This window comes from Lolium rigidum, chromosome 7 (genome assembly GCF_022539505.1).
Source record: "Lolium rigidum isolate FL_2022 chromosome 7, APGP_CSIRO_Lrig_0.1, whole genome shotgun sequence".
Lineage (NCBI taxonomy): Eukaryota > Viridiplantae > Streptophyta > Magnoliopsida > Poales > Poaceae > Lolium > Lolium rigidum.
Genome location: NC_061514.1, coordinates 232,248,073 through 232,270,085, shown reverse-complemented (window position 1 = coordinate 232,270,085; position 22,013 = coordinate 232,248,073). Strand labels below are relative to the sequence as shown.

Here is a 22,013-nt window from a genome sequence, read left to right as displayed (position 1 = left end):
CTCCCGCCGCTGACGAACTTCCTCCTCCCGACGCCATCCCGCGATCAGATCTAACCCTAGAACTCAGGAACGCTAGCCAAGGCCGGGTAGATAGACCAACTATCCCCTAGATCAGCCCGAACAAACGCTCTGAATCCAGAGAGAGAACGACCAGATTGCTCCAGCTATCATAGAACTCACGTCGGAGACAAAGTCGCCGGCGGAGTATAAAAACCCTAGATCGCCTAGGTTAGTCTTTGATTATCTTTCAATTGATATTCCAGGCTTTCCAGCCTTGGGCCCAGACCCCTCCCGCGTCCAGGCTTTCCAACCTTGGGCCCAAAAACTAGTTTCGCCTTCCACCGGGCCATTTCTTTGGATTTCCACGCGAGCGAATTGCTCCGCCTCCTCGAACCCTTCGTCTCGACGGGACCAGACAGACCTCAGCCGCCGGCGCGCTGTGCGCCCGTGCCGCCGCCCACCGCCTGGCCGGCCCTCCGCCACGCTCCCTGCCGCCACCGCGTTCGAATCCCCCGGTGCCACACGCCTGACGCCGCGCCGGCGCTGCGGAGGGCCGAGCTCGACAGGCTCGGCAAGAACCAGGGCAGCGCATCTAAATTCCGGCAAGAACGGCGATGCGGCGCTGTCACACCATCACCCATTGGAAGCAGCAGCAATTCATCACCCACGTGAGAAGTTTCTTCTGTTCTGATTTCTGTTTTTTCATTCTCCCCAACTGAGATTGGAGGATTATCCTTAATTAGTTAATTTCTTTTGACTTGTAGGTCTGAAAATTGGAGAGCATGAAGAAGCGGGACAAGTGTACTGAATTGACACATATATGGGACAGAGCTGAAAAGAAACCAAGATAACTGCAACCTCAAGGCCAACGCCAATATCTATCGAGACTGAAAGCCAAAATCAACATGGAAATGTGAGCAATCCTCCTTCCACTGAACAATAGCTTCGTTCTTATTATTTCTGAACTTACATATCTAAACTTGTTGCGCCGTTTTTTTGTGTCACTTAACATACCCCATTATGAAAATCCTGGCTCCACTACTGCCATGGCAATTCATAGAAAAATTTGCATGCAAGAAGCTTGATACCTTCTTATCCTCCGCCACACCCATCCTACAGTCAATCGGGTTCTTAATTCTTATACACACGACACTAAGTAACCAGAACGGATGAAATATATAAGTTTGCGGAAAAGATTCAAGAGATCATATAAAGTGATATGTAACCACGCCTTTGCCCATCCTCCTAGATTGATAATGTAATGTCCCCTTGAAAATCTTAAATGCAAAAACTGAAAAAAAGAAGGAAAGAAACAAACATGCAAAGTTCACTTAGTTTCTCCTTCGAGACATGAAAAAAGGAATGTGATTTCCTTTTAGAACATAGAATTTGTTAATTTACTATTGGTTAGTTGTATGTACATGTTACATACTACATCCACCACTATTTATGGGTCGTTGTGGTGATTTAATTTTGGCCACTAATTTTATCAATACAGAGAGTTATGTTTTAGAAAAATTATACCATTAGTAACATCTTATTTTTTGTATGAATCCAATGAAATAACTTTTGTGGCAGATAACAGCCCCATTTGTTAGTAAGTTTATGGTTAAACACTCATTGAATTAACTATTCCTTGTAAGTATGGATAGAGAGAGAAAGAGATCGTGATGTATATTAGGATACCGCCCTAAAACACCATGCATTATGACCGGTCTAGCATAAAAAAAAGTCTCTACTTTGATTCTGCTTTATTATCGTAAACTACGAGAGTCAAGGTAGATCCCATCATATCTCTGAATGGGCGGTGCGCAAGACGAGAATGCACTGCAAGCCAGAATTGCTCATTGACGGGCGACCGCGTGAGTGCCAGACCCGTCACGCGTGCGACCAACGCATGGCCCCACCATCTCCTTATCTTCTCCCGTCCACACCACCTTCTCTATCTTTGTTCTCCACCCTTGATAGATCTAGACAAGAGAGAGAGAGAGAGGGCGCTCCACTCCATCGCCCATCCTCCTCCTCCTCCTCCTCCTCCTCCTCCTCCTCCTCCTCCTCCTCCTCCTCCTCCTCCTCCTCCTCCTCCTCCTCCTCCTCCTCCTCCTCCTCCTCCTCCTCCTCCTCCTCATATCGTCACCAGAGCCAAGGCCGACGCCCAAGAAGAAAGGGGTGCAAGGGTATTTAGAGGGATGGTGGGGGGCTGTGGCAGATCGGCGAAAGTGGCGATTTGAGCAAGGCGATGCGTCGCGGCAACGCCTTGGCCACGGCCAAGGGCTGCGGTGGCCGGCGGCTCAGCCTGTAGCGGGGCAGCAGAAGGGGAAGGTGGTGGTGGCGTCACGGCCAAGGCAGATCTGGAGAAGGGGCGCGGCAGTTGCGACGGATCTTGCATTTCTTCCTCCCTCAGGCGTGCAAGTCTCCTTCCCCTCCCATTTAGATAGCTTGTCGTTTTGCTGTCGGAAGTGACTGAGCTCCTCTTTCCCTGCAGGGTGACCGCCATTGCAAGTCGCACCGTACGTTGATGTTTTGGAGTTCTTCTCGTATCCTGATCTGACTCCACCGTCCTCATCCGTGGTCTCAACACTCACAGCGCCACAACTTTTTCCGTTCAACCGCTCTCGTTCTCTCTCTCCCCGCTCATTCCGTGTTCGCCAAACAAGACAACCGAGTATCCACTCTACCTGCGGCACCCTGTGATTGTGGAAGAATTGAGCGATGGAGCTGCGTTCAGCGCGCCGCCTCAGGTCGCAGCCATCTCCCGGAGCTCGCCGTCGTTTCCGGCCTCGTCGCTTCCCGGATGGCGGCGGAGCAGGTTTGATCAGCACCCTTCCGGATGACATGCTGCTCCAGGTCCTGGCTCGCCTCTGTTGCGCCCGCGCTGCTGCCCTCACCGGCGCCCTCTCCCGCCGGTGGCGCGGCCTTTGGACGCACCTCACCGAGCTCTCCTTCCGCGATATCTCGCCGGACGCTCTTGACGTGGCCCTCAACCAGGTCGCCTGCCCTGCCCTCTCCCGCCTCAAAATAAAAATCCCCAAGCGGCACACCATCCATCCTGCCCGCGTCTCTTCGCTACTTGGTGCTGCCGCGCGGCTCGCCCCGGCGGATCTTGTCTTTAAGGTTTGGGGGCACACCAAAGATAGTAACATTGCTGTCGAGATCCCCTGCTTTAACCGTGCCACCTCGATCAAGCTTGATGTGGTCAACCTCTACCTATTACCGCCGGTGGGGTGCGTTCAGTTCCCTGTGCTGGAGAGGCTATCAATCTCTGGCTGCCATATCAACATCGGTAAGCTGATCCTGCATTGCCCTCACCTGCGCGTGCTAGAGGTATGCAACTGCTGGGGCCTCAGCATGATCAGAATCCGCTCACCAACGATTGAAAATATTTCCGTGGACCACGGACCCGTAAGAGGCATTGACATCATGGCTCCCTTGCTTAATCGATTAAGGATGTGCGTCTACATGGCCCCACATTTCAGTTTGTCATTCTCGGCGCCGATGCTGAAAGATCTCTGTTTGTGGTGCCCGTGTTTAATTCAAAATGTTGGGATTGGAGAGGTATGGCGTCTGCGCTATATGCGACTTGGGATCAAGAAGAGTGCGTATGTCCTATATTTGTCCATAGATACTCCGGTATGTCTTCTTTCTTTCTCCATTTTCTCTACCATAAGCAACCTTTTGTATATTATCTTCATATAATTGTCTTATCTCCATACTGTATAATTTATCCTATAACTGCTGCATGACTACATTAACAATGTGGCTATTCTGTCAAGCACAGTATGTTAACATCAGTTCTCACTTCTCAGACAGGGCGTTCCAAATGTGTTGTCCAAGTAACATACAATCTACAGTACAACAAACGGGATGCAAATTTTCTACATGTATCAGTATAAAATCATAGCATAATCTTACTACTACAAATCCTAGCTTTCCAAACCTCAAATTTATGCTCGTTATAGATACAAGGTAGAAAAATCATGAATACTATTACTAAGGTATAATTATGTAACACACATGGTTTTAAAGGCGCCAAGGCGTCTCAAGGCGCATTGCAAGGCGACGCCTTTGAGGCTGCCTTGCTGGAAGCAAAGCATCAGCTAGGTAGGATGAGCAGAGGCAAGCAGAGGCAAAGCAGGCAAGAAGAAGTGCATCACATACTCACACCAGACACCACCAAGGCACCAAGAGAAGCTGTCATGGAAGCTGTACATGGTTTCCCCTCTGGGAGAGGGATGCACCAGTGGGAGGAGTCGCCAGAAGCTTGGCCGGAGCTGGGGAGGCCGGCAGATGAAGGAGCAGCAGCAGATCTGCCCAGAGTTGGGGAGGTCACGTGAGAGGAGCTCCCCCTCTCTCTCTTCCCTCTCTTTCCCCTATAGATAGCCCCCAATTTCCCTCCCAGCCCGCCATTTCTGTTTTCCCCTCCTGTCAGCCCAAAGTTTCCCGCGCACAGAACAGAGGCGTCCAGATTCTTGCAAGGCGGCGATTTCGCGCCTAGGCGACGCCTTTGGACGCCTTGGGCAGAAAACAAAGGCGACGCCGACGCCTTGCCCTCCTGGAACGCTCGGACGCTTAAGCGTTGCTTAGGCGACGCCTAGGCGACGCCTTTAAAACCATGGTAACACATAAATAAAAGTCAGACTACTCTCTAAATTTAGCTGAAAAGGAACTAAAAAAAAGAAAGAATTGAAAATATGGAAGGTTATTACTTGTCAAACATGTGAGAACTGAGTTTATGGAGTCATTTTTCTGGAATTCCACTGAACTGGACCATTTTTTCTAACCCGCTATGGTATTGGGCAGATTACAACTATGACAACTGATTATTGTCCTATAATAGTTAAGTACCCAAAATACTATCTCAAAGCGCAATCATAAATCGGAAGCGGAAGGGTATCGATAGAGGGATACTCCTATTGCAGCGATATTTTGACAAGTATAAAACATTTGTTATGCCTTGTTCGATAATATTTTGGCAATAAGGGTATGACGGCTAGACTTTCCAATTTTGTTGTCTAAAAAGAAAGACTAACATATGTTTAGCGCCCTAGGTGTCACATATTGTTTCTTTTTTGCATGGGTGTAACAGGATCTGTTCCTTGGGGTATTGCCGAAACAGAAACGATGATATGCGTGACATGATTGAAGTAGCACAGGTAGGAGAGGAACTGGCCCATCGTTCCTTCTGATGGTTATTCTCACGCACAGACTTCTTAACTTGTGTCAGCTTCAGTTAGTTTCTGCGTGGAACTTGGCCAGGATAAAGCACGTCTACCGGGTCAATATTTGATCTTTCAAATGAGCTTCTAAATCAATATCTTCAAATCTAAAATTTCAGCCAACAGTCCATGTGAAGCAGTGGCAATTGTCATGCACCCTTGAGTTAAATAGACTCCAAACTTTATCTGGTGTCTGTTGCACCATTTATTTATTCTCCTATGCTGATGCAGGAGAAGAAATCGTTTTGAGCTATCTAGTTTCTCTCAATTTTAGCTGAAAGTCTGAAACGACCTGAGGTCTAGTCCTGTTTGTATTTTTTTCTTCAACAGTTACCATTTTAGATGCCTCCCCAATAGGGAACTTCTTCCCAACAAAACACAAAAGTTCCCTGCATTTTCTTCTGCCTTTTAAACAAAAAAAGGTCTTGTTGGTTGCTTTCCTTTTTTCTGCAGGTCCGAAATTCCTCCCTGTCAAGCAACAAAGCCAGTAGAAGAGTCCTGTGTACTGATGTCAAACCAAGGTTTGCATTCATGAGCATCAGTGTCGATGCTCATTAGCTTTGATCAAATTTCTTCAAAATTTGGCCAGCCTATGGCTACTTGTAGGTGTTCAACCGACAAAAATTAAATGACACACAAACTACGAGAAGCAGACATTAGGTAGCAGGTCTATCAAACAATGTACAACATGCTTACGCTTGTGCGTTCCCTTTATTCTGTTTGCCAAACTCGTGCATCATTTACCGTGCATCCAGTTAGTACTTCGTTAATTAAATTACCTGCACAATATGTTTCCGAACTGTATTATTGGTCCTGCGAATATTTGATTTTTTTACACGATGTTCTTATACATTTGCAGCTTCTGATGCTAGATGCTGCCCGGAACTTTTCTCAACAGATAGCACCGCTCCCTGCCCTTTCTTATTTGCATTTAAGTTTAGCAAGAGGGCATGTTTCTGGTGCAATATTATCACATCTTCTTGGAGTTTGTTCCACTATACGGGCGATTATTATAGTGCTCACCTCAGAATTTGAGGTAAGTTGTTCCTCACTTTGGCTACCTGACATGCACACGTTTTAAGACTTTTGCTGTGCGAGATTTTTTATATACGGTGTAAACTGTAAGGTTTATTGATATTAAGAATCGTCCTTTTCTTCTCTTTCAGTACCAAAAACCATGCCTACCAAATTGTTCTTGTGATGAACCCCAGAATTGGAGAACCCAAAACACCCCCTTGGTAGCTCTTGAAGAAGTACAAATCGAAGGTTTTGGTGGAGCTGATCATGAAGTTGATTTCCTGAAGCTTCTGTTCAGATGCGCAACTGCGATGAAAAGGATGACCGTGGGACTGGCCCCTCGGGTCCATCCAGCCAGCAGAGGAGGCAGGAAAATGTACAGCCTCTTTAAGGCTCATCCTTCTGTGACATGCTCTGTTTATCGCTGCTAGCAGGTTATGTATGTATGCATGGCTGCCAAATGCATCTAGATGTAAGGAGAGATGATATGTTCCTCTATCTTGTCAAACTTGAGCCCGTGCTCTTTCTTCCCTACCCTAGTTTTCATGTTTGCTGAATGTTTAAAACAGTTATATGAACTTAAGACTATCACTGGGGTTTCATGGTCAGATCCATTTTCTCCTTGCTTTTGGCTCGACTTGGTGGATTTCTACAAAATTGCATGTTTTTTTTTGGTTGTTACGTTGCTATTGACTTTGTTAGTCTCAGTGAGTGCCGCTGTATGAACAGATATTAGTAGGACTAGGATACCCACAGAAAATATTGCCCGGATGACTATGAGCCAGCTCGGCCGGCGGGTCTCTACCATGAATTCCAATTTCTTTTATGTTTTTGAAATCATGCCTCGTCCCGCTCCATTTCGGCGTCATGCCGCAGTTCCTTGCAGAGCCAGAAGATCATGGAACAATAGCTCAATCAGCTTCGGGCAATCGTCAGAATGTCCTTTTTTTTCTGGGTAAAACGAACCTTTATTAAGAAGACATGCGCAGCCATGGGGGCATGCCCAATACACTGTCTTAGAGGTACTGCTGCACACCTTTAGCTAGGTTCAGGTAATCTAAGGTAGGTTCGGATGAGCAGATAGCCTCCTCTCTAGAAAGCGGGATCTTAAACTTTAAAAGCATGGTTTATGTACACAATATCATATTTATGGGGTCCATTCTCTCTCTTTTCTGATTAAAGTTGTACTCCCTCCGTCCATTAATAGTTGTCCGATGGTTCATCTAAATTTGGATGTGTGCATAGATATATTTAAATTTAGACAAACTTACATCAAAAGATGGACAGAGGTAGTAGTTTTTATTGGGCAGATAAAATTCACCATATTGCTTCCGACAATTTTTCTATAGAACAGCTAGTTGTGTATGCCACCATTGCTCATGCACTAAGTACGCCTGCTGCTACGTGCTGGAGCATGATGAAAGCATGAAGCTGGAGGAGAGGGCATCGATCCGTTGTCGAGGACTCAATATCTGTGCAAGCTTAGCACCATCCTCTCATTGCGCAGCCATGAGTCCACCTGGTGCTACGTGTGCTGGAGCATGGTGAAAGCACAAAGCAGGAGGAGAGGGCATCCATCCGTTGTCCAGGACTCAATATTTGTGCAAGCCTGGCATCATCTTCTAGTGCTGGAGTTTTTAGCCTAAAACTACCACTATGGTAATTTACTGTATTATATTACTCCTACGATTCATATTAGTTGGTGCAAATATGTATGTATCTAAAACTAAAATACAACTGAATACATCTATATTAGCTGCAAATTGCAATGTGCTGCGTTGTCCGTCCTTGCGTAGGTGAACATGGTTTCCACATATCAGTAACCTCCCATCTCCTTTTCCAACTCCCTCAGCCCGTAAAAAAAGCAAACCGTCCAAGGAACATTATTAGGTACTGAAATACTACCTCCATTTTAAAACAAGTGTCACGGTTTTTTCTAGATACAAATGTATCTACACACGTCAAAATGCGTTTAAATACATCCATATCCAGACAAATTTGCGACACTTATTTTGAAATAGAGGTAGTACATCTCACAGGTCACAGCCCCTCAAGTATGTGATTAGAAAAAGAAACCTGAAGCACAGAGAAGAAGAAACACCAACAAGTTCAATGTATGGCCATGTCATCAGGAAAAGGTTACATAATTCATGCCAACAGGCTAATGCACCATCTACTGTCCAGTAGCATTGCCCACTGGCTTGTCATCTTGCAGCAGACAAATGTTCCCAACCAAAATAATAGAGGGCCCAACCTAGTATATTTCTGAGTCTATTACTACGGAGGCAGCTCTCAACGTCAGTTCATGCACACTGCCAAACCAGGGAGTGACTGATAGTCTTCCATATCATCAAGAATCGCTACAAGTGAAATTAAAACCCAGGAACTTCATGTGCACTGCTTAAACTTGTCGTCACCCTCGTAATCTGAACCCTCATCGTCATCTGAGGACTCCACTCGGTTAGGTATTTCTCTGTTAGGTTCTTCGCCACCACTGCTAGTTTTAGTCTTCTTTTCTTTCTTACGCTCCTTCTTCTTTTGGCGTTTCAATCGCTTCTTGGATGTTCGCTCCTCGGCTGCTTTTAGCCTTTCTTCCCGCCGCAGGTTGAACTCAGCCACCTGTTTCCTCTTTTCGTAATCACTCTCCATCCTTGTTATTCGGTCCTGCTCCCTTCTCCTCATTTGCCGGTACTGTCGAAACAAGAATGCTTATAGTTAAACCATATTAACTACCAACGTATTTTCATGCAAGTTCTGAAATCATTGATTCATGCAACTTGAGAAATATGGTGCTAGATTCGTACATAGAAAATCAGTAAATAAGATGGTTTGTGAACACATTAGAAAAAATGCTTGCTCTAAACCCAGTGAATGAAGGAACCAATACGCAAGTCATGACTTTCAGCTGCTGTGAATCTATGTACCTGCCCGATGCAAGGATGTGAGATAACAATTCTAGTGAACAAACATGACTGGAAAAAATAAATCTTGAATCACAAATTGCTACAGATAGTTATTTATTATTATCAACGAGTTTCAAAGAATGACAACCTTTCTTTCACTGAGTCACTGACAGATTGTATGCATCTAGTTGTTGAACCCAAACACAAGTCAATAGCAGTTTAAAAGTTAAACTAGGATTGTCTACAAGTCAGCAGAAGTACTTCATAACTCAAGTAAAGAATCGGTAGTAAAAAACAGAGAGGGTGTGAAATAAGCTAGGAGCCATTCACATAAGCACATACACGCTTAGCTGCAGTGGCGTATGGCTACTGAATTTGTCATCAAAATGGGCAATATAGTTATCTCTTGCACATCAGCAGAACAAAATTCTTAGAGCTGCAGCACATTATTAAATATTTTAACTAGCCTTAAATAACATCCAGTGATATCACAAATTCAACAATTTCCTATTAGAGATTGCCAGGTTGAAATTATGCAAGGAGAGAGGTCACGGCATATACTTTGAACAATAAAAATACCATCATCAAAATAATGAGGGTGCTACGTATATGCATCTCTTGTAATCTTAAAAACTCCATTTGATTAGGCGAGACTTAACAAGAGATACATAATATGAAACACCTTCTGAAGAAAATGACTACCAATAGGGTTTGTACCATGTGTGATTCTGATTATGTCAATACTGATCACACCACAAACATTATAGAAAATGAGTTCGCATGCTCTAGAACATCAGACAAGAGCAAGAGAGAGACCAGACCCTTACACTATGAAAGTACCAATTTCCATACTGGTTCTCGTTTGTTACTTGCATCCTACTTTTGCTGGCAACAGCTAAAAACATAATTTTATTTAATATTAGAACCTGGAAATATGTCTTCGGCTATGCTCCCATTCAATTGGAGTGATTTCAAAACATTCACCTAATAAACTGAGCATCACTGGTATTTGCCTAGAACAGCCAAATGGTACACGCTTCAAAAAGCATCAAACAAACAGATTCAGGCTTCCAAATCATAAGGAAAAATATGACTGATGGGATGAATAGGCCTAGGCTGTCTTTGTGCCCATATTTCCTGAGCATCAACAAGTACTTCACCAAAGACTACGTTTACTGCCAAATATATTTTAAACCTGCCAGTAAACCGCACAGTTGAGTGATCGTACTTGGTGTTTTGTTTAAATGAAAAGGGGACCCTTTCGGTTACACTATACAGATGCCCTTAGATACTAAAATACCACTATATTTTCACTGAATCATGAGTTTTCTGTGATGCATAATTTCATAAGTAGTTTAGTACATGTATTGGTCAACAAAGCTTGGACAATTGTAAACTATGAGAACTCACTAGAACATATACACTTGCACATTTAATTACCCATTACAGTTTAGTTACCTATCTACATTAATGTCAGCTACCAACTCGTGCCTACTTACGCAAACTAGGAGGGATTATTAAAAGCTGTTCAATTCTTTAAGTACCTACAGAAACTACCCTAAATGTAAATACCATCCATGCAAAACACTAAACCTTCTCCTGGAGGGCTGGACGCTATTCTGGCCTTCTTTTTAGTTCAGCACTCATATAGCTTCCGGAACTTTCAACCATGATGTGACAATGCCTATGCTTACTGGTACGCGCATAAATACAAAGATCTTGTGTCTGACCCCATCTCTTATATATCATCATAATTTTATTAACCTTCACCGTTCATCACAGAGTAGCCATTTGGCAAAGTGATGTCAGCAAAATATTATTTCTATTTTTCATATTCAACGTTGCTACCTTAATAGCCAGACCAACTTGCGGTTTAGAGATTCAAGAATTAAGAAAAGTTTGAACACCATATTGTCTTGGTACAGCCATGTAGTCCCACTCTCTCAGTATTCTTCTTAAAAATAAAAAAGGTAACGGTTTTTATGTACATGCATTTTTTTACGCAAGCAACATGGTATTTCTATAGACACAAAAGAACCCCCATTTATTTAGAACCAAAAGTTCATGTTCAAATGAAGTGCAGGCAAAAATCAATAAAATGGTAACTTCCACCAAAGCATTTCAACCATCTACTCAAGTGCTAATTTTCACTCATAACAGCCACCATGCAGAGTTACAGGTGATTCTCTTCCGCATAATACGGAAAACATTAAAACGATTAGGTTCAATCTGGCAGTCATTTTAGGTGAAGTCTCGACATGTGAGAGGGTGGGAGAGAGAAAGAATACCTGGTGGAAATCACCAGAGCCAGAGCCAGCGGAGGAGCCAGAGGTGTTGCTGACACGGACAGGGACATGCTCCATGATGCGCCTCAGCTTGACCTCCAGGTCCTCCTCGTCCTCCCGTAGCTTGACCCCTCCCGAGCTCTTTCCTCCACCCTCGGCCAGCACCAGCTCCTTCCCACTGCCCCCACCAGAAGCCTTTGCCATCAGTTCCTTCCCGCTGTCACCACCAGAAACCCTTGCTGGCGGTGCCATTGGGACTAGCTGCTGCATATTGCTACCCTTGCCAGGATCTGACATTGTTGATAGCAAGTGCACCCGTGAATCTGCCTACATAGAACAGAACAGAACAGCAAAGTATATGAGTTAAGGATACCAATTTGGTTTCTAAGTTTAGGGGGGCATGTTTAAACTCCATTGTCAACTATGCATTTGAAACTCCTAGTTGTTTTAGGGCTACAGAAAATAATAGATGACAGAATGGAGACATGGAAATAGCAAGAATAGACTGCTGACAGGGAGGGGGAATGTACTGAAGTAGTAAACATAACAGTTCTGGTTTCAAATGAAGGCAAAGTAAGGAACAATTGGGTCACATCCTCTAACGGCATGAAGAATGGAACTACTTCCAAATAGACATTAAGACATGTATGTACCATGCCCATGATAAGATGAAGCAGATACCCTCTCCTGATGAATCAACTATATCCAAGGAGTGAGCCTATCACCTATGTGTCTCCCAAAGCCTTGTTACACTGGGACTAGACCAGTAGTAGATTACACTATGCGGCAACGAAATCATGAGTACTGGCTTCTAACTGTGACTGCGATTGCATCCAACAGACACTAGACTTGCAGTGTGGAGGCCAATTAGACAAGACAGTCAAGAAAATCCGCCACCACCTGGTAGGACTGACTGAGGCAGCTAGCGAAGGAAGGAGGACATATGGATTTAACTGCTGACCCCAAAGTCGCACACAGAGTTAGGGCGTCCGTACCTCGATGAGAAATCAGGCTGATGGATTCCCAGTCCAGGTCACCCGAGCGCAGAGCTGAGCGGAGGAAGGAGGAGGCGCGGACGCTGGAAGAGAGGCCCGAAAGCTTCTTCTGCGGCGCCGGCCAGGAGAGGGAGAGGGTTGGGCGGCCGCCGGAGAGAAGAGAGAAGAGAGAGGATGGCAGGGGAGCGTGCTGTTTCTGGTTCAAGGATTTTCTTACTCTGGAGGGTGGGGCGGCGTCAACTGTCCGATCTATATCCAACGGACAGCATCCAGCCCCGGGTATTTTTCCGGAAAAGCCCGTAGCCATTGGCCAGCGCGCGCCTCTCCACAACCCTAGCTTCCTGAACAAGATCCACCGGCGGCGCTCCCCGGTCACTCGCTGATATACTCCCCCCTCCTCCTTCTCGTCCCACCGAAGGGCGCCTGCTACCTCGAAGAGGAGGAACCCGGGTCCCTCGCAACCCTCCTCGCCCGGCCCCCTCTGCTCTGCTGCAGGGTGCTTGGGTACGATTAGGATCACTAGCATTTTCAGCCAAATGCAATTCTCTCCGGGCAATGCCGTTTATGCCGCGCATGATATGATACAGGACAGGACATGGATCAAGATCGACCTCCCGTTGAACCTGGGTGCGTGCTGTGGTCTGATGGGATGGACCTGCTCCAAGATGCGGCGGAAAGAAAACATTTCCTCCCTACCGGACTTGAAGGGTACTCCTATCCTGAATGTAATCATTCCCGCTCTATTCTTTTCTAGAGGACGTCCCGATCATCATGCAGAAAATCACATTTCCTTAAGTAGCAGTACTAGATTATTGCATTATAATTTACTTATGGTACCCTGAAATCGCAGCATTGACACGCTTCTTGGAGGCGGGCTGCGCAAAGGTCAGTTGACAGAGTTAACTGGCCAGTCGTCTTCCGGTAAAACACAGGTGAAACCACGATTCATCTTTCTGAACATACTAAATATGCTTAATTGTGAACATAGTTGCCTTGTACAAAACTGAAAACTGCAGAGCAGATAATACATAAGGATGCTGTTATTTACTCCATGTACTGTCAACTGCAGGCCTGTCTATACTCTGCTGCACACGTTGCAGCCAGGCATATGGGCGCTGTTTTGTACTTGGATACTAGCAATTCGTTCTCTCCTAGCCGAATTGCTCGCATTCTTGATGAAGTGCCCTGTCTCTTTGATCAAAGAGGTTAGTAGTAATAAACCAATGATCCATATTCCTGCCCTGCTCTTCCCTATTTTCTTCGGGGGTTTATCATCTGTTTTCCATTCTTGTGGTATAAGCTGAGCTGGCATTCATTAGATTATCCTAAAAACTCCTGTGATTTCTAAGAACCTGAGTTTCAACTTGCAGCCAAAGGACGTGAGGCTTAAGAGGGTCATGAGCAGCATCATCTGTGAATCTGTATTCGATATATTTGCTTTGTTTGAAGTACTGAATCAACTTGAAGTCTCGCTGAATAACAAGGTTAGTATGAAGGAAACTAGAGAAATCTTCCATCTCCCTTTTTATTATCCTAAACACTTCTCTCACTTCTCACAACCTTTATAGGCAAACAATGGTGGGAACAAGATATGCCTGCTTATCATTGACTCGATATCATCTCTACTTGCTCCCATCATCGGCGGGAAGTATTCACAAGGTTCTTGCATTTCCTTGTCTAATAGATTATTTTGTATGATACATGATGCAACCTAGCACTTCAGCTATACTAGAAGCAACTCAGGCTTTAAAGATCAATGTCAGAGTCTGAGAGTGAGTTACAAAATGTAGAAAGTTGGTGTAGCTTAAACAACACAGAGCAACTAATTGATAAATATGCAGCCTGATGTTGATAATTTGAGTTGACCATAATTCACTGTGCCTTTGTTGATGGTTTGGTGGCTTGACCTCACGGTGGTGAGCTCGCCCACCTGGGTTCAAGTCGCATGTGCGACCGAATTAAACGGGGTCTTATCTAGCGCGTATGAATCCACTGCTGGAGAGATCTCGTCTATCTAACAACGTATAACCAAGGGAGGGAATCTTCCCCTGTTGGTCAACCTTTTTTGTTGATGGTTTGAGCTCCCGAAAACATTATTTGCTGACACGATTACTTGTTGAGACGGGCATCAATCACTCTTGAACTGTAGCCTGAATTTTTATTTTGTCTGAACCTGTATTAATAACCTGGCAGGACGGTCGATGATGATATCAGTGGCAATGATTCTTAAAAAGTTGGCAGATAAGCATAATCTATCTGTTCTGGTAATTCCGCCTGCTCTAACTTGATTTGTAGTCATTCATGGCATGTAAAGTGCATGCTTTGGATTTGAGCATAGTATTACTGCCTTTCTAATATATTGTTCTTATCCTTGGAGTGACCGCATGGGTTTAACATACTTATCACTATATAGCATTTAGCTGTGAAAGCCACCCAGATTCATCCAGTGTCTCCATGAATCTTCTGAAGAAAATCAAGAGAGTGACATTGTTGTTCAAAATTTATTTCATGAGTACAGCCGTAGTCAACCCTTAGGTGGATGCTCCATCCTCTTTTATGAGTATTTTTTTCGTTATAATAACCAATTTATTGTGTCTACATTGTTGACCAGTTCCCAGCATTTAACTATTTACTATTTCAGCATGCCATCTTTTTAAAGAACTAGATGTGCCATGCATTCAGACAAGTATCATTTGTTAATTTGTTCCTGTTTCACTTTGTTAGACAGTAGTTTGTTGGTAAAATGTTGAGTAAGGTGTATTTGTCCATGTGCACATCCAGTTTTAGAGTAAATTGTAGTCCCTGAATTTACCTGTCTGTCAGGGTTCATGCCACTAGTGAGAGCCGTACTCATTGGAACTAATTGTAAATGGTCATGTAATTTCATCTTAAAAAAGAGCCTTGCACTTCTGCATCATGATTCAAGTCCCATGAAAAATAAAAGAAACCACCTGTATGAAGAAAACCCGGAAAGGATAAATTTCTAAGAAATTCTTCTAATACAACTTTGCAACCCTGCATCAAAGATTTCAGAAGGTATTTTTTTAACGGAAACCAACGAGGAACTTTCTAAGAAAAAATATTGTGATTATAACTGCTAGATTTGAGTAATCAGATAATATCTCTTTCCTCTAGTTATGTATTCCCTGTATATAATCACCAGAGAAGGTGGCCGCTGGCGTGTATTTTTGTACAAAATACCAAGTTATTCTCCGTTGTTTAAGCAGCTCAAGTAATATCCAACTCACAGATCTACTATTGAGAACTGAGTGCTAGCTCAGTGGCAAGGCATGCTGCAGCAGCCCACTCGGGTAATTCGCAGCCGGGACGAATAAACCGGGAAAGTCTCATCCTACCTAACAACGTATAGCCAAGGGAGGGATCATTCCCCCGTTGGTCAACGTTTTCAGATCTACTATATCCAAAAGGCATGATTTCAAAGATGGAACTGCTATGGCACTCTACAGGAATCCACATTGACTAACCATTTTGTGTTGCCCTAGGTAACAAATCATATGGTTGCTGGGAATGGAGCTCCTAAGCCTGCCCTTGGTGAGAGTTGGAAAGCTGTTCCACATATTCGCTTGATGATCTCGCGTGATCGTGGGAGCAATATCTGCACAGCAACAATATTGAAGCACACACTACTGGTATTTTAATCGCAATTTGGTTATATTTTTGGATGTCCTGATCTCTTGGCCACACAGCATTGCTTCTCTGCATCGTCAAATTTCATGGATGATAAACCTAGAGAAAATCTTATATATATGTGCTAGCTCAGAAAAAACGAAAAAGATGTTTGCCATTGCATCACCTTTATGAACTGTGCTGGGATGAGCAACTTTGATAGGCAGACACATAAATACGTTTGGCTTATTTCATAATAGACACCTGAAATCAATAGTAAGCAGTTAATTAGTTCAAGAAATGATTCTTCTTTGGTTGTATACATGGTCATTAAAAAGAGGTCAACCTAGCTGCATCACGGCTTCAATACAATGCTCAGCAGCATAGCTATTACCACTGTTTTTGGTCCATAAATTTTTTCTAGTATAAGAGGTAGGTATTTTTTTTTCTATCTGTTCCCTCCTATGTTGGTAATATAGATAGTTTCTACAATGTGTTCATTTGCACTTCCTTTTGGGAAATTGGCTGACTTGATTAGTCACGCATGCTCATACTTGCTCTCTATATTACAATAGAACGACATTTCTATATTAATTGGTGGAGCAAAGGCATGTTGGTATCTTTTATTTTTATTAGTATATCATGCTGATTGAAGGAGGACCTTATTTTCTTGGTTGCTACTCCCTCCGTTCCTTTTTAATTGACTCGGATTTAGTACAAGTTTGTACTAAATCCGAGTCAATTAAAAAAGAACGGAGGGAGTAATTGTTAGCCATCTCCTCCGTCCTGTGAATTTGCATTCTATTGGAGTGGAAAACATGCTTTACATCCAGAACTCTGTTTTTGTTTGCATGATCTGAGACCTTGGGTTTTGCTTGGTTTCTGACATTCGGTTTTATTTCAGGCTTCTGGCCGCCATATGAAATTTGCAGTATCTGGCTGAATTTGCTGAACATGGCGTTCCAGGAGCTAACGCGTTAAGAGCACAACTAAAGGTTTCTTGAATATATATTTTCCTACGAGCAAACAGCAGAGGAGTATACTACACATAGGAACACGTGAGGCTAACCGAGTACTCTCTTGTCCTGGGATTAGTTTCCTACCAGGGAGACTGCATCCTCGTCTCACCCGTGCACGCGTTGCTGCGTACCAGTACTGGATACATGCATGTAGTTTTCAGATGTGTAGCCACCGACGATCCATCAATCCATGTACACACACACTAATGTGTGCGCACATACGTTCTAGGAAATGAAATATGAATGTACTGTATGTGCAGACCCCTCTCCAATCTGGGGAATGTGGAAAATGCTACTCCCTCTGATCCATACTTTGTGGTGGCTTTAGATTAAAATTTAACTAATTTTAACAAAAACCTCTCCAATCTGGCGAATGTGGAAAATGCTACTCCCTCCGATCCATACTCTGTGGTGGCTTTAGATTAAAATTTAACTAATTTTAACAAAAACCATGACAAGTATTGTGTATCGAAGGGCGTCCTTCCAGGCAGGTGTAAGGTAAACCTGCATCCGTGATGCCATGTACATGTACGGATGTATGTTCTTATAAAAATAAAAAGGTTGTAGCAGCTTGCAACACGCGCACATCGCATCGGCGACCAGCGTCCACTACCACGAGAGCAGCCAGCTTTTCCAGTGTAATGCAAGCAAGGGTCAACATGCCACATCTCACGGTATGATTGCTGCACCCCCATGGAGCTCTCACAGCGCTTTGGATTTTCGGCCGTCCGATCGAGCTGACGTGGCGCGATCTCGGCCGTCGTTCTGTCCAGGGCGCTGAGGCCCTCCCGCAGACCCACTTTTTATCCATGGGTCACTAAAAAGCCCTCCCGGCCCGGTGTTGCCGCATCGTGTGCTCCTCCCCAATCCCCGCCTCTCCTCCTCTCCCCAATCCCCGCCTCCCCTGCCTTGAGCCGCCTCTTCTCCTCTCCCCAATCCCCGCTCGATCCCCATTCGCCGCCTTGAGCAGCGCCGGCGGTTGATGCAGGAGAGAGAGGAGCAGGTGCACCATCTCGGCGACCTCCTCCGCGGCGGCGAGCAAGGCGCGAGTGACGGGCCACCGCGGGGGCGGCGCGACGGCGGGCTTGCCCTTGAACCGTGCGTCGACGTGGCGCGAGAGGGCGTCGACGGCGCCGCGAGCTCCGGGCCGGCGGCGGAGAGGCGGAGCACGGGGCGGCCAAGAGGAGCGGCGCCGGCATGGTCACGCTACGCCCCCGTTCTGGACCTCCTCGCGCCGTTCTGGAGGTGGAGCAGATGGGTGCTCTAGGGGCGGTGCTGGGACAGAGGTGGAGGAGCAGCACGGGGGCGCCCGCTCCAAGAGCAGCTTGTTATTCCACCCCAATGGTTTCCATCTCGCGGACGACGACGCCATTCCGCTAGCCGGCTGCGAGTAAGACGGCCGAGATCTGCGGATCTGCACATCCATCTTACCCAAATGAAGCCAAGAAGTGAGAGATCAGAGGTGAATAACGCTCAAATCTCAGGTGAGAGAAACCCAAGCCAGATTCATCTCTCCCTCTCCACGTGATTCCCACCTATTTTCTCAGTCCCGTGCGAGAACCACCACTAGATTTCTATTTGCGTGATACTTGTGGTGCCTGTGATGGCTTGTGAAATTAGAAGATCAAATTAGGTTATTTCCCATGAAGGCATGCACTCGATTTGTACTCCCAGTTTCTCCATTCTGGTGATTTTGTGACACCAGTAATCCAGTATGCTTTGTAAATCAAAGTACCTCAATGTCTACTGGTGCTTCCTAATATTTTTCCCTACCATCTCCTTAAGCCAAACCATAATCTGTGCTCCACTCTCTGGATTTTTTCTATAAAGCTTTTCCCTAAGATTGCCTTGTAATCAGTAGAAGAAGAAAATTGTCCTCCGTCCAGTGCAAATCTTATCATTAGATTGGTATATTAGATTTATCCATATCATGAGATAATTGCTTGCTAATCCAAGCTTTATTGTTTTGGATTTTGTAGGAGGTTGAGAAGCAGTAATATGTACTGAGGTAGAACTCAAAATATTGTGGCAGGTATCCCCGGCTGTTCGTGGAGTTTCGACATAAGCAGACGTCCCCAGCTATGATGCACCATGAACTTGAATCTCAGCTGCACACTTGACAAGCCATTGACTCTAAAGGCGTTAGGTAAAGATGTACATTGCCACATGCTATGAATGTAAAGGATTGACACATGCAGTTTTTGTTTTAGATGGAGTCAGATATTTTTGTTCTGTACTTTAGGTTGATGCCGTGACACTATTCGTGTGCAGCTATATGCTTGACATTGATTTCACAGTGAGTTGATTTATTATGCTTGAATACTACCTTCTTTTCCCCTTAAATTTTCCTAATTTTGTGTCCTTACTATCTCTAAAATCAAGGACATCAGTGGGCAGTGTTGAAGATGGGGCTTGGCATCATGATGAACAGAGCAACCGAGCTTGCCCTGCTGGTTGGCACTGCTCAAACTGTCCCTCAGACCAATTGAAATGTATGAAACTTTGCTCTTTAATGATGAGATTGGTTTGATCCCCTGCATATTAGAAGATTTAAACTTGAATGTGTTGTTTTGGTCATTTTGTATTTTGCTACAGGTTGTATTAGGTAACAAACCATAAAACGTCAGATGGAGTGGAGATATCAAACAGATCGAGGTTTTCCCTATTTCCCTTGCATTTGATCTGACACATGCTTGATTCATTTTAGTAGTACAAGATTGATTTTATTTATTATTAACACATGATTATATGGTACACGCCAAGTTTATTTTCCTTCCAATACTTCTAAGCATATAGTCCTGCAAATTTTACTCAAACTTGCAAGCGGTTTTTTGTGCAAATTTGAAATGCTTGGCTCTCTTCTTTGAACTAATTTCTCCTTTGGATATCTGCAGTATTTTTTATCCCAAGAAAGCTACTCAGATATCAGCTGATTAGTGTAAACGCCAAGGGCATGAACAAGGGCTGCAAATGTTGGAAATATCTGATGATGCCCGGGTGGTGATATTCTATGTGTCGCTCAACGACTATGACCAACTGGGAGTCTCTGCAAATGGTGGCAGTAGGCGTCTTTAGAATAAGATGATCCAGGGACTTGTTTGAGGCCACAATCAGGTAAAGTAACCCTATCAGTAGCATTTGAGGAATAGACCTATAAACCACCTGTAGTCCGGGAGTTGGTCCGCGGCGAGGGCATGCTGGCGTCAATCCAATCTACATATAGTAATATGTTTCTAACATGCATACTCACAAAGAGAAAGATTACATATATATGTCCTCTATGTATGTGGACCAAAAAGATTGTAGTTTGTAAATATATCTCAGGTCTCAAAAAGTTATCCTTCCTTTACTTATTGATTTTGATGCTTTGCTAGATTATGGACAATGATTATTGTAGCTAATAATATGTTTGTTTCATTTTTTTATCATAGATGGAGAACCATTTTACCACATGCGGAGCCCGAGCAATGAGTTCCTCGCTTTACTATCTTCACGTGCATGCCCAGGCCCATCTTTTGTCTTCTTGGATAGATGGTCTTGTGGTTAACCATATATTTTAAAATGTTGCACCTACTGTTTATAAATTAGACTATATTTTCCTGGGAAGATTTTGCACTATAGCTTCCTAATATTCTCATGAATCGCTAGGAGATTTTAATCTTTGCTGAACTCAAATAGTATTTGTGCTGTATCTTTTTCCATGTAAATGAAGAGCATGCCATTTTCCCTACCAGATCAGGTTGATTATTTATATTTCTGTACCTTCTTTATTCAATTCCATACGATTAGTGCATCTTTTCAATTTTTCCTAGACCGAGCTCATGCATGTTAAGCATTATAACATGTGTAAAGGTGTATACAAATCTGAACCAAGAATTACTTTTAATGCATGAACTGTGAACATCTACCGGATGGTAGGTATCATTTTTCGTGCTATGCACAAATCTTCATAAACCATGTAGTCGATAGTTATGTGTGCCATGCCAATGAAGCTTTGTTATCTTTTGAGTTGGTTCTTTTTTCAAGTAGAACTGAATATTAGGAAATTGAGAAAACACCTATACTGATTAAAGCTACAATTGAATTAATAGTTGCTGCAATCTCTCTCTTTGTTCGAATTTAGACCTTTTTGGATAATTTGTCTTGGATGGTTTTGTCTTATCATTATTGTTTGATTGATAATTTCAGGCCATGGTCTTCTTATCAATATGTGGATGTTATAAAAATATATTGGGATTGTTGTCACTCTGAATTTTACTGCAAGGTATTGTCCTCTCCACCCAACTAACCATTACGAGTACAGAATCAATACGAAACTTTCTTCTACTTCGATATATTTCCTTGATATTGTGGCGCCAAAGAATGTTATATATGTTGCCTGCTTGTTTCTCTGAACTGGTTCATGTGTAGTCTAAAAAAGAGAACATCTTCTTTTGTATAACGTTCTTATTTATTCCCTTAGTATTGTGCACTCCTTATTCTGGAAAGAGACTTCATCACTTTCTTCCTTTTTAGGTGGCCTTTTGTAAAAATGTCAAAGAAAGCATTTCTGTTAATGCATTTATGAGGTGTTAGGTACACTAGGGATTCATGGTTTAGTTTGTACATTGCATATAGAAATACCGTTGGTGTGATCCTTTTATGAAGCTTTTTAGGTCGATTCTAATTTATCCAAGGAGAGAAGGTTGTCCTTACCAGTTAGAAACTAATGTTATTACCATTTGGTTTCTTATCATACTCTACATCAAGCTTAATGAACATTCATTTCAAAATCTGTTGTTCCTTTGTGTAATCCTGAGCTAAACATTTTTCCAGCAAAGTACACCAGTCAAATTAAAAAAGCACCTGCCTACATGACATTCAAATACCAATGTGTGTTTCCAAGCACTTTAGACAAGCAATAGATTAACGAATATAATCTATATGCATCTTAAAACTATTGGTTTAATCT

The 22,013-nt window shown here is 43.6% G+C and overlaps 3 protein-coding genes and 1 long non-coding RNA gene across 5 annotated transcripts; 3 read left to right on the top strand and 1 right to left on the bottom strand.

The window, feature by feature from the left end:
- Nucleotides 1-553: 553 nt before the first annotated feature.
- On the top strand, nt 554-2,787 carry LOC124678609. The gene is made up of 3 exons (XR_006994552.1): nt 554-668; nt 765-913; nt 2,486-2,787. It is a non-coding gene; the product is annotated as an uncharacterized LOC124678609 (long non-coding RNA).
- A 48-nt stretch (nt 2,788-2,835) lies between these two features.
- On the top strand, nt 2,836-6,841 carry LOC124672535. Its single transcript, XM_047208751.1, has 3 exons — nt 2,836-3,630; nt 6,076-6,252; nt 6,383-6,841. The coding sequence occupies exons 1-3, from the start codon at nt 2,836-2,838 to the stop codon at nt 6,662-6,664; spliced, it is 1,254 nt and encodes a 417-aa protein (XP_047064707.1). The 3' UTR covers nt 6,665-6,841.
- A 1,482-nt stretch (nt 6,842-8,323) lies between these two features.
- On the bottom strand, nt 8,324-12,542 carry LOC124678371 (PRKR-interacting protein 1). 2 transcript variants are annotated; one of them, XM_047214274.1, is made up of 3 exons: nt 12,417-12,542; nt 11,425-11,748; nt 8,324-8,924 (listed from the first exon to the last, which is right to left on the bottom strand). In XM_047214274.1, the coding sequence occupies exons 2-3, from the start codon at nt 11,716-11,718 to the stop codon at nt 8,622-8,624; spliced, it is 597 nt and encodes a 198-aa protein (XP_047070230.1). In that variant the 5' UTR covers nt 11,719-11,748; nt 12,417-12,542; the 3' UTR covers nt 8,324-8,621. The 2 variants fall into 2 exon arrangements, with proteins under 2 accessions (XP_047070230.1, XP_047070231.1); XM_047214275.1 differs by having other exon boundaries at nt 11,425-11,744.
- Nucleotides 12,543-13,011: 469 nt separating this feature from the next.
- LOC124675246 (DNA repair protein RAD51 homolog 4) lies at nt 13,012-17,315 on the top strand. Its single transcript, XM_047211314.1, is given in 9 exon segments — nt 13,012-13,124; nt 13,267-13,348; nt 13,486-13,599; nt 13,601-13,621; nt 13,736-13,900; nt 13,985-14,075; nt 14,610-14,680; nt 15,920-16,066; nt 16,948-17,315. Coding segments are annotated over 9 exon segments (843 nt in total). The 3' UTR covers nt 16,987-17,315.
- The last annotated feature ends 4,698 nt before the right edge of the window (nt 17,316-22,013 follow it).

Coding starts and splice junctions, on each gene's coding strand:
- LOC124672535 (XM_047208751.1), top strand. CDS start 2,836: ATGCTGCTCCAGGTCCTGGCTCGCCTCTGTTGCGCCCGCGCTGCTGCC. Junction 3,631..6,075: donor ATTTGTCCATAGATACTCCG/GTATGTCTTCTT, acceptor ATACATTTGCAG/CTTCTGATGCTAGATGCTGC. Junction 6,253..6,382: donor TGCTCACCTCAGAATTTGAG/GTAAGTTGTTCC, acceptor CTTCTCTTTCAG/TACCAAAAACCATGCCTACC.
- LOC124678371 (XM_047214274.1), bottom strand. CDS start 11,718: ATGTCAGATCCTGGCAAGGGTAGCAATATGCAGCAGCTAGTCCCAATG. Junction 8,925..11,424: donor GCTCTGGTGATTTCCACCAG/GTATTCTTTCTC, acceptor TTGTTTCGACAG/TACCGGCAAATGAGGAGAAG.